Source organism: Neolamprologus multifasciatus, chromosome 3, assembly GCF_963576455.1.
Source record: "Neolamprologus multifasciatus chromosome 3, fNeoMul1.2, whole genome shotgun sequence".
Classification (NCBI taxonomy): domain Eukaryota; kingdom Metazoa; phylum Chordata; class Actinopteri; order Cichliformes; family Cichlidae; genus Neolamprologus; species Neolamprologus multifasciatus.
Genome location: NC_140441.1, coordinates 16,028,919 through 16,039,857, shown reverse-complemented (window position 1 = coordinate 16,039,857; position 10,939 = coordinate 16,028,919). Strand labels below are relative to the sequence as shown.

At 41.0% G+C, this 10,939-nt stretch overlaps 1 protein-coding gene across 2 annotated transcripts in view; it reads right to left on the bottom strand.

The window, feature by feature from the left end:
• Positions 1 to 1,000: 1,000 nt before the first annotated feature.
• usp53a (ubiquitin specific peptidase 53a) overlaps positions 1,001 to 10,939 on the bottom strand; it is a 34,525-nt gene continuing 24,586 nt past the window's right edge. The window contains exons 13-17 of one of the 2 annotated variants that reach the window (XM_085138607.1): positions 8,245 to 9,004; positions 7,404 to 7,471; positions 3,411 to 3,477; positions 2,584 to 3,308; positions 1,001 to 2,491 (exon numbers count right to left, since the gene is read on the bottom strand). In XM_085138607.1, coding sequence (XP_084994733.1) covers positions 2,415 to 2,491; positions 2,584 to 3,308; positions 3,411 to 3,477; positions 7,404 to 7,471; positions 8,245 to 9,004 — 1,697 coding nt within the window. In that variant the 3' untranslated portion in view covers positions 1,001 to 2,414. The remainder of the gene's footprint in view (positions 2,492 to 2,583; positions 3,309 to 3,410; positions 3,478 to 7,403; positions 7,472 to 8,244; positions 9,005 to 10,939) is intronic. The other variant, XM_085138614.1, reaches the window with a different exon arrangement.

Below are 10,939 nucleotides of genomic sequence, written 5' to 3'. Positions count from 1 at the left end.
CGTTTAATTATTTACATTCTGCATAGATTCAACAAGGAAACGTTCCTCTGATGTGTTCGTCCATACCGACTTGTCATCGCAATTCCCGCAGGTTTGTTGGCTGCATATTCATGATATGAATCTTTTGTCTAATTAGATGTTCTGCCTGAAACCTCAGTATGGAACCACAATCAATAGGACTAACAACACTATTTAACAGCCTCCAACCAGTCAGAGCACATGGTTACTCCTCCCTGAACCTGGTTCTGCTGGAGGTTTCTTTCTGTTAAAGGGGGGGGGGGGGGGGGTTCTCCCCACTGTCGCCAAGTTCTTGTTCAAGTGGGATTGTTGGATTGTTTACAATATAAAATGATAAAATGCCTTGGGGAAAACTAAACTGAAATACACCCATTTGACTAAGCAGTCAAATAGGTGTACCTAATAAAATGACCAGTTGGTCTCTCTGATGCCTTTCACTCTGTGAGAATTAAACCGTACTGCTCACTGATGTATCTTGAGAGAGTTCTGTGCTTTGGTGAAAACTAGAGGGTTCCACAGAGGAGGGAAAATTTACAAAATTATTACAAAATGTTTTTAATAATAGCAGTCATGTGTGCTGGGGGGGCACCTTGATAAAGCAAGGTAAAAAAAAAACCAACCCTTTTTTTGTTTTATTAATTTGGAAATAGCGTTATTTTAAACACTTTAAAAATTGATTTCAATGGAAAAATCAAAATCATAAAAATGTATATTTGTAGTTGGGTAGCTGTTATATGATATGAAAAAGTGCATTCAAGACACACGACTGCAGGTGGCAGCAAAACCCCACGTTTCCCACCAGCTGCCTTACACAGCGACGTCCATGCTCCAGTCAAAAGGCAACATTTATCATCATGGAGAGTTTATTTGGATAATTTGATTTCTCCTCAAATCCCTGTTCTATTGTTGTTCAAATAATTATAAAAAGTTAATGGTGAACTGGACTTTACGCAAAAGCAGAACATAAAGTGTTTTACGAGCCAGCTGTAAGCAAGAGCTGAGACGAAGATATGGTTAAATAGAGCTGTTTATTTGACAACTGTTCAATAAAAATAAAATTAAAACGCTACAAAAATTCTTTAAAATCAAATTGTACAAACCATGGCTTCGATTTAATCTCACCTCAACACAGAAAAATACAAAAGGCACTGTGTATTAGTCTGCTGAATATATATATACATATATATATATATATATATAAAACATATGAACCAAAAACAGTAAACCAGTGAAAGTCACAACACATTATTAGTAACTCCCTTCATAAAAAAAAAAAGCAAAAGCCATATCTGATCACCAGATGACACAATTAAATCCTCTCGTGTCCTCCAAGTGCAGACGTGCTGCTCACAGAAGCTATCGAACAATCAAGTGACCAAAAACCAAAGAAATTATTCTTCTAAAGAGAAAAATAACAGAACCAAGGAGTATGAAAAAAAAATAAACAAGGAAAACAGTGCAAAGACATACATATATTTTTTTTTAAGGAAAAGAAAATTCCGTAAAGATGATGGGATATGTGCAGGTGTCAATGAGGAGTAAGGATCTGACGCAGGCTTCTACCAACAGGCAATCAATTTAACACATTGACCCATCACCTTTTAAACCCACTCTAACACCCCTCCCTCACTCTTGAACAGTTATTTTGGTATACCAAACCTCTCACGAGTGTCTGACAGAGGCAGAGAAGGAAGAAAGTCCTACGCTGGTTATTTGCATAAGTTCATGCGCAAACAAGGACCCGAGTCTGTTGGCTTTACGGATTGTGCAAAGATGTCTCATCAGCCAAAACCTAATGTGGATGTCGTGGAGATTCACATTCATACGGATCCTTGGGATCCATTTTTTAAGTCGTGCCAAAAGCATATCTAGAGATTTCTGACCACAACTGGAACCTCTCCTTCTAAAACCCCCTGACAGGCAGGTATAACTGACAGAACTGGGGCAGACACCTCAGCCATAACACTGAAAAGAGAATAGTTAAACAAATAAGGGCATTCCACAGGATGTGCAGGAAGAGTGCGACTAGGAGGCATAAACAGAAAGAAATCACTTCATCTGCTGTTTAGTAAGTTGGTTTTACGTGACACATTCTTTACCTTCCCAAACCCTCTGCGTCCACAAATCCAGCAAAATATTTTTAGGCATAATTCTGTTTGTACCTTTCTGCTGTGCAAATTCACTGTTCAAAGCTTTTTAGTAGCTAGAAAGCTAATTAAAGACACCTGACATTTTTTTTTAGTACAATCTCTTTGGCATCCAGTTTCATGTCCAACTAGCTGTTATGACAAGTACAAGAGAAAATACCTCTCCACATACGAGTCAATCTGTAGCAGTCGCAGTGCTTAACAATTCCTGTTGGCATCCAGCCATCAGAATCATTCAGTCCATAAAAATCATAGGAAACCATGCTCATCAAGACCCTTTGGAGTAACTGGATTCCACTTCGCAAAAGTCTTAGGAGTGGAAATGCCTGGAAAAACAAAAGCCAGAGAATCAGTCAGAGATTTAAACCAAACAGGTGCATGTGAGGTCTTAATAAAAGTGCGCTGTGCTTGTGCATACCTGATTCTGTTCTGCTTTTGGAAGGTTCTAGTGTTTGAACATCTGTCAAAGGGTGCCCCCTCCCTTCGACATCGCTCTCCCCTGATGACGTATGGTCCTGTGCTCTCACGTACAAGACAGGCCTCTTGTGGTATTTGGCCCGGTAAGTGTCTGTCATACAGTTATCCACTGAAAAGTAAGTGGTGGGAAGAACTCGATCTGTCAGAGTTTGAGAGTCTGTACCATCATCGTGTCTGGACTTTGGACTGGGTAACCTCTCGTCGCTCTCGCTGGCCGACAGATCGTTCCTCTCCTGGTCTGACGACCCCGACTTGGAGCTGGCATCTGATGAAAGCCTGTGCTCGGCAGGCGTCTCGATCCACCGCCGGAGGCTTGTGTGCGAGTGGGGAGACGAGCCATTTTTAGGTTCGCTTCGGGAGCTAAACCGCTCTGGCACCTCTGGTGGTAAGGAGTGGATGCCAGATGGGTCGGTGCGACTGTTGCCAAAAGTCTTGAGAGGTAAAGGTAGGGGAAAGCTGTGAGACAGAGAGTCTGCAGGGCCAGAGCCATTCTCTTCTTGCTCCGAAAACTGTCCAGCAAGGTCATCTGAGCTGTTCCACTCAGAGCTGCTGGTCTTTGCTAAGTAGGGAGGCACAGGGCTGCTGTCCACATTCTTCTCTCGCTCGTCGTCCAGGCCATTGTTCTTTTCCAAGATCCCGGGTGTGTATCGGAAGGCTGTTCTTCTGCTTGAGCGCAAAAACAGAAACATTTATATTTCACTTAAACTTGTGAAAAGTCAAGTGAAGCATTTCGCTAACAATGTGCACTTCTGAATAACCTTTTTTTACCTTTGTGACAGCTGATCAGACAACATGTTGGACTCTTGGAGTTCAGGAGATTTTCTCCCTGGTTCATCTACACAAAAAAATACATTTTCATCAGTACTTTAGAACACAAGACCCTAATTTTGTAAAGTTATCACAAACAGATGGTCCAAAATAAGAGCCAGGTAGCATCTGTCACGGCTTTCCATTTGAATATTGCTACAATATCGACTTTATTTTTTTCCTGTCTCTCTCCTGCAGAGACATGTTATCTAACAGGGGTCATGGTAAGGCCTTTTGCCTGGTGCTGCGAGAGGAAGTATCAAAGCAGCTAGTCTGGCAGAGCGCCCTCAAGGCCCCAGTGTACCACTCTGACTGTCTGATCCAGCCAAAGAACATGGGCCCTCAAAGGGAATCTGGGTTCATATCCAGGCCTGTTAAGTTCAAGCCAACAGTCCTAATAAAACAACAAGGACCTTGATTGAACTCTAACTGGTTCATAAGTTCAGTCTAAAAACTAATGAATACAACAACAGACAAAAGCAACAGTCTTTTAACCTATAGGCCAAACATATCCCAGTGAGATGAGCCTGAGTTATGCTGCTAGTACTTGGGGCTGATGGTTGATTTTAGCCATGAGATCAGCACAAACACATGTTTAGAAGCAGGTCCCCGCACGGGGTCGGGTGTGGAGCTTTGCCAAGTTAGCTGGGCGTGTGTGATTTACTTGGCCTGCGCCAGACAACAGCTGACTAACAGGACAAGGAAGGGAGTGAGCGGCTGAGGACCATCTGTGATGTGTCAGCATACCCCCTCACCCCCACCGCTCTCTCAAAGCATTAGTGGCTAAATCCTTTGTGCTGGCATGCAATTACGCCGGGGTCAGACTCCAGACTTTACATCCCCTCCACAACACTATTGCGTTTTTAAGCCGCTAAGACCATGCGACAATTCACAATTTGATGCTGCTGCTGATCTGTGATGTTGGCAAGCAACCGTAACAATATCAGTCTTGATAACAAAAAGGGATGCAGTTGACGATGATTTTCTCTGTAGAAAATCCCCTCTCCGTCTTTGACGTCACGTGCAACAATGCAGAGAGAAAGCTTGAACTTTAGCACTTAGCTGGTAAAACCTCCAGGTTCTGTGATTGATCTAATAACATTTCCAATTTTTCAACATAAACTTGAACGTATGAATTAAAGTGCTTAAAAATGTGAACACCACGAAGAATTACATTGAGAAAGGATGAGAAAAAAAAATCAGTTTGAAAGAAAAGAAAAGGAGCTTTGAAAGTTTAAAACATTTAAACGAGGGTGATCAAGAACTGATCTGGTATCATTTTATTTTATTTTTAAGTTTCGTTGACCTTTTTTGACTATTACAAAAAATAGAAAATAAATAGCACACAATGTAGCTTTAAGGCCTTCCAGCCTTGTGTTGTCTGATGTACTTATAACATCTGGAACATCAATCAGAAGGGCATGCAGGTTTGCAACTCCAAGTTTCCAAGCAGGGAAACAAGAAATATCACATAAGTGAATCACAAAAAGTCTGAAAATTTTCAGACATCACTTGGGAAATGGCACCGCATTTTTATGTTTCAGTGTAGCATGGTAATGGCACAGCAGTAGGTCAAAAGTGGCGTACATGTGTACTTATTAGCATCATTCACTGGCTTGTTAAGTGGCATTAATGAGCCAAGTAACTGGCTCTTAATGTGCTACATCATGGACACAAATAAACAGCTATAAAAGATGTATGCAAACAGAATATAGAAGGCATCCATGTAATGGTATAAAGGATGAAATTCAGTGACATTTATCCTTTTCTGAGTGTCATGTCACTTTGGTTTTTTTTTTTAAACTAGATCAGAAAGCATCATAGTTGACTTTTGGCAACTATGATGATGCTGATGGTCATGTACAAACAGCTGTAACAGCTTCAAAAGTGTATTTCTGTAGATAACTACTGAGGTCTGCAGAAGCCAGTAAAGGAAAAGTGAGACAAACGCATCAGGTTCAAGTGTCTGTCCAATATGCTGGCAGGCGGGCAGGACGTACGATTTCACAGCGTGTCAAAAGTTCTGTCATTAAGGTGGCAAAAAAGGCCCCGACTTGAATCTCTTTCCTAGTGCAACAAGCCATCAGAAGAACAAATATCTGCGGTAAAAATATCAACTATGCTCCTCACAACTGCCCTCCCACACGAATGTGCTTTCTGAAAGGATTTTAGTCTTTAATGGACTAGTGGAACCTGCTCAGGCTTCTCTGAAACTGCAGCTCACGCCAGACTACCACCACTGAACTCGTGCCAAATTGACTCTGGACACATTTACTGCAGCTTGTCAATACAATTTGCAGGCAGCCAGGCGTAAATATCCCATACTGATTTCAAAAATAGCTACCAGAGAAAAGTCCTCAAAGGCCCTTTCAGGGTTTTTTTGTTCCGTTTGGGTTTTTTTTGGTTGAGCTTTGACAGTTCACAAACCAACATTTCAAGACATTTGTGGGTACTTTAAAAATATAACCAGGCCCTGTGAAACATTACGAACAAAAGAGAGGGAGAAGGATGAGTGACTGCAGGTTGATACAGATATAATTCCTTAACAGCCTGAATGAATGAATGAGAGGATCGATGAGTGCTTGTCCTAAAATTACTAGCAATAACTAAACTAAAGCAATACTACAGTTTGTTTTTTCACATTTTGCCAGATTAAAAACTGAAGCAGTGAAAAAACTCCACTGTGTATGCCGCAGTAGTCTTTGCCTCCTTGCCAGGGCTTCAGTCACATGAATCTCTCTGCATGTGCTGATGCTCACAGGCAAAAACAAGACCGGCGATGCTTCTGTTTCTCAACTTGCCACACTTGTGTTGTAGCTATATTTAACTCGGCAATGAACCTCAAATCGTACCTGCATTTTCTTTTGGGAACTTGAAATAACTGCAGAGCTGTAAAACTGCATTTTATTTGAGCGGTGTTTGAATACCACCTTCTGACAGGTCCAGTCGTGGCATTTTCTGGCTGGCTGGGCACAGCTGGGTGGCCCCAACAAGCTCACTCATCTCCCCCTCTAATTCAGGATTAACTCAGGGTATTTCCATTGAGGGAATTAGCAAGGCATTTTTCATTTATAGTTTCTTTTACTCCTTTTGCAGTGCTGATAGTGTGCATCAGCAAGCACATGCTAGATAAAGAATGTCAAGGGTGTCCAGGAGACAAGCACCCTAGTGCTATTCGTGTCACCTTATCTCCCTCCCATCCTACCTAGAGAATAAAAAAAATAAAAAAAATACTGTAACTTCGCAACATGACTCATAGTTAAGACTCATCGTTTCTTTTTCCTTTTAAAACAGAAGTTCTGAGCTCTAAACCTGATTTTCACCCCAGATTTTGCATCCCCGTGAATCTAAAAGTTATTGTACTTCCTGCAGAAAGAAAGCATTATTCGCCGCAGTTAACAGTTGAAAAGGTCCTTGAGGGTTTTTTTCCCTACCCCCTACCATTTTCCATTTGTTCTTCTATTCACTGAAGGACAGCCAATTAAATAAAATTAAACTGAGCCTGGCTAGTATTTTTCCACACCAAAATAACAGTGTTAAAGGTGCAAAGCTTGTTCCCCAAATGGGCTCATTCTGCCTTTGAGCTCATGTAATTTCACTAGGTGCTGCATAACATAAACTTTACTCAGGAAAAAAAGGTCAGGGCCAGTCTGTCTGGAACCAGAGCGCACACTTCCATACAGTATCCCTTCAATCAGGCTGTGACCTTAACACGTCTGATAGAACAATAAATCAAGGAAACTGCAGCATACTATCTTAATGTTTCAGGTCCTTACAACACATGGAAGTCTACTGGGTAGAGGAAGTATCTTCAGTATCAGGGCGGAGCCTTTGTCAGAAACTGATGCTTTCATCTATTCCCCCTAACGTGTGATGAAAAATGTACACACATCTGGAGATATACTTGAATAACGGCAAAATACTAATTTTTCACTTAAAGCAATAGTTACTTACTAATGGAAATTGTTGAGTACAGCACGTCAGTCTTCAATTCATCACTTCTTCTCCGAGGAAAGTTATCCCTAAAACACAAAAAAATATAGTTATTATTTGTTAGCCACGAGCTCAGAGCAGATAAAGGTGGATAACAACGACTTTAGTTAGAATCTGAGTGCATAGTTGCATCTCCAAAGAGAAGCAGTAGCATGATTTGCATCCCAGTATGAACCCAGACATCTTATTGTAAGTGTTATGCTTCTATCTCCTCTAAGATCCATAAGATGTATTAGAGAATAAAAATAATACAATAAAAAAAAATCACAATTTCACAGTTTTAGTGGCTTCAAGCTTTAACTCAAACCAGTCACAAAAACATCTTAAATCATATTGAAGAATTAATAATTAAGGAGACTCTTTACTAGCGTACTGCCAACAGATATTCTTAAATAATGCACCGGCTTTTGAAGAAGTCAGCTATCTGAGGCTGCCCCTGCTGAGTACAGGAGTTGTCAGCTATATGGGATCATTATCTACAAACAAGCCCTGAACTACAAATACAACAAATGACAGCCCAGCAAAATAGGATTTGTGCATCTGCCTTGCGTGCATTTATTGTTAAATGAGACCTGCTATTCTTAGATCTGTTTGTTTGTAATGTTTTATTATTTATAAATGGCAGCACTTCCGAGACTCAAGTCCTTAAATGAGTAGGCCACGAGATGACAAAGCGCCTCTATGATGCTGTCGTCATGCAGGAAATACTGTGTCAGCTTTTTTTTCCTCTGCATCATGCTTTGCAGTGCTGAGTTTTGGTGCGTCTGGGTGATATAAACCTAAGTGGAAGGATCTGTTTTACCTCATCAGATGCAGCTCAGGTATGGGCCGGAGGTCCTTGGAAGAAATGTTCTCTACAACGGGCGAGTCGAGATTAGCTGAGCCATTGCTCAGTCTGTCACTGCTCTCATATCCAGATTCAGTTCTCTGAATCTTCCAGTTGTCACTGCGCACTTTAAGAGTTGCTGAGCCCTTTGCTCTGTCCTTGTCAGTGTGGCCCCCGCGGCTGTCCGAGTCCAGAGAGCTTCGGCTGCCACCTATTTCGTGCTTCTGCTCGTCCTCGTAGATGGTCATCAGGCTCTTTGGCTTACGTTCTTCCCGGCCTCCCCACAGATAATCTCGATCACGTGAGGGCGACTGACTATTGGGTCTCGTCTGGGGGCTGTGCTGCCTTCGTTCGTGACTTACATTCCCGCTACTTAATACGCTGTCTACATTTAGCGCTTCCCGCATTGGCTTCCAAGCTCGACCGGGCCTGCTGCGGCCGTTCCCTACATTTCCAGAAAGCCCTCTGGAGTCCTGGCTGCTGTCTGTATCGTATCCATTTGAGATCTGATCTAGTCTCCGCCTGTTATGACGACTAGTTACAATGGGCACATCAGGTAGCACTTGGTGCCTTAAACGAGAATTTTCATTGGAAGACCGGCCCCCAAGCTGCGGTGTTCGCTCAGTCCGAGTGGGACCTTTTCCTTGGCTGCTGTACAGTCGAGTCTCCAGGTACTGCTTGAAGCCATTCTCTGGAGGTGAAGCTGAGCGGGAGTAGGTCCTGTCGTGACCTGGGTCTGAGAGAGAGAGAGCGAGAAAAAAAAATTCATGCAAGAGCTTAAACTAATATATCTGTAGAGGATATTTATTAGCTTTTTTTCAACTGGCATGTTGCAGGAACAATATTACAAAAGGAAAGTGTCATAAATCTCTTTGCAAAAGGTAAAAAGTGACTTAAACTGGCACTTCCACACAATAATACAGGGCTGTGCTAAAGAAAACAGCAGGCTGGGTGGAGAGTGAAGGAAGGGCATGATGACAATGGAGTTTCTGACATTTATGTCTGCAGCAGGCAGGAAAGTGTAAATTACAACCACAAGGAGTCGATTTTCTTCCATGCTGTGTGCACAGAGGGCAGCCAGCTCATGCACAGACATCCATGCAGATATCCATGTCACCGGTGTGTTCCTACATAGAGTCTGGCCCATAAAGTTTTGGACAATGATACATTTTTTTATAAATTTGCATCTTTATATATATCTACAGAACACTTTCAGCCAATCAAGACTGAACTCCACCGTCACTGACTTTCAATTTGGATTCAAGTGGTTTGACAAAGTATTGCATTAACTGTTTAGGAATTACAATCATTTTTGTAAACAGTCCCCTAGTACCTCTATCAAGAAGGTTATTTTTGTTTAGGTTTTTTTTAAGCATTTGCGTACTTCCTATCATTCTGGCCGTAAACTTGACAGCTCGAAAAGTTTAGAATAAATTTTGAGAAAACATTTTAGGGGTGTCGAGTGGGGTCATGTTAATAATCCATTAAAATTTGGCTTCATCCATTAAGGTCTTCAAGGACAACATAACAATTTATTGGTCGAAAATGGACAAAAAAAACCTTACGACTCAGAAACTATGAATCCTACAAGTGTGCTTTTTTTTGTTAACATATGCAAAGATCTTTATACAAATTTAAAAGATGTGACTTTGGACCTCTGGCCTGTCCTTCAAGGGCAATAGATGGATGTGAAAGTCACAGTGACAATAGTGCTGTATGTTGCTTATTGTTATTGTTTGCATTAACATATAGACATATGGGAATTCTAAATGCCACATTATTTTGGACCTTAGGCCACTTCTTCAAGGTCAGGTAGGGTCAAACTTCCATTAAATGTCATTAAAATGGAAATCATACTGATATATGTGGATTCTAAATCTCACATTTAGTTTGAATCCAAATATGTCACTTTTGACCTTTAACATCAGTTTTATAATTCACATTTGTCTTTCTTTCAAGTTGATCCCAAATGTGTTTTTACTGTACTTTTAAAAAGAACACAAAAAAGAAAATAAGTATATCCAAAATACAATACTATTACCTTAAAATTAAATGCTGCCCAGAGAGTGAGCAGCCTTGGCGGAGGTTTGCGCTTTCTGAATACTTCTTGTTATTGGGCTGGATTACAATTTTTTCATGTTTTCCTTTCACAACGTTGATACTTAAGTCTTCTCCTACATTTTTAAGCAAAATCTGGTACTTTTTACATAAAACAAAAACTAGTGTCATGCAAATTTAGATTGCAAGGATCATCTGTTAAATGCATTCCCCTAACCTAAAGCTGGCAGCTAAAGGCTCCCTGCCTTGTACTGGAGTCATCATCTAAATGACGGGGTAAACCTGATCCGTGTTTGAGTGTACAAAAATGAAATTTTATTCTTCACATAAAACTGTCATTCTTGGGAATAAGCCTGCAAGAGATGGAGTCCCCTGCTTTGGATTTTGCTGACTGTGTGGCACAGTTAAATCACTTTAAACAGAGCTGTCTACAGTTTTGCTCACATATACACCACGATACTGGCCTGTTTTAAAAATTTCTGCTGCCACCTCAATAATGTCAAATGTACACATGACTGTGAATCATTTTGGGAGAAGGGCAAGATGTTTAAATCTATACGGTTGTGGAAAAATTCCTCAGGCTACTGAGGAAGTTGGTTGAGCTTTTCCTGTT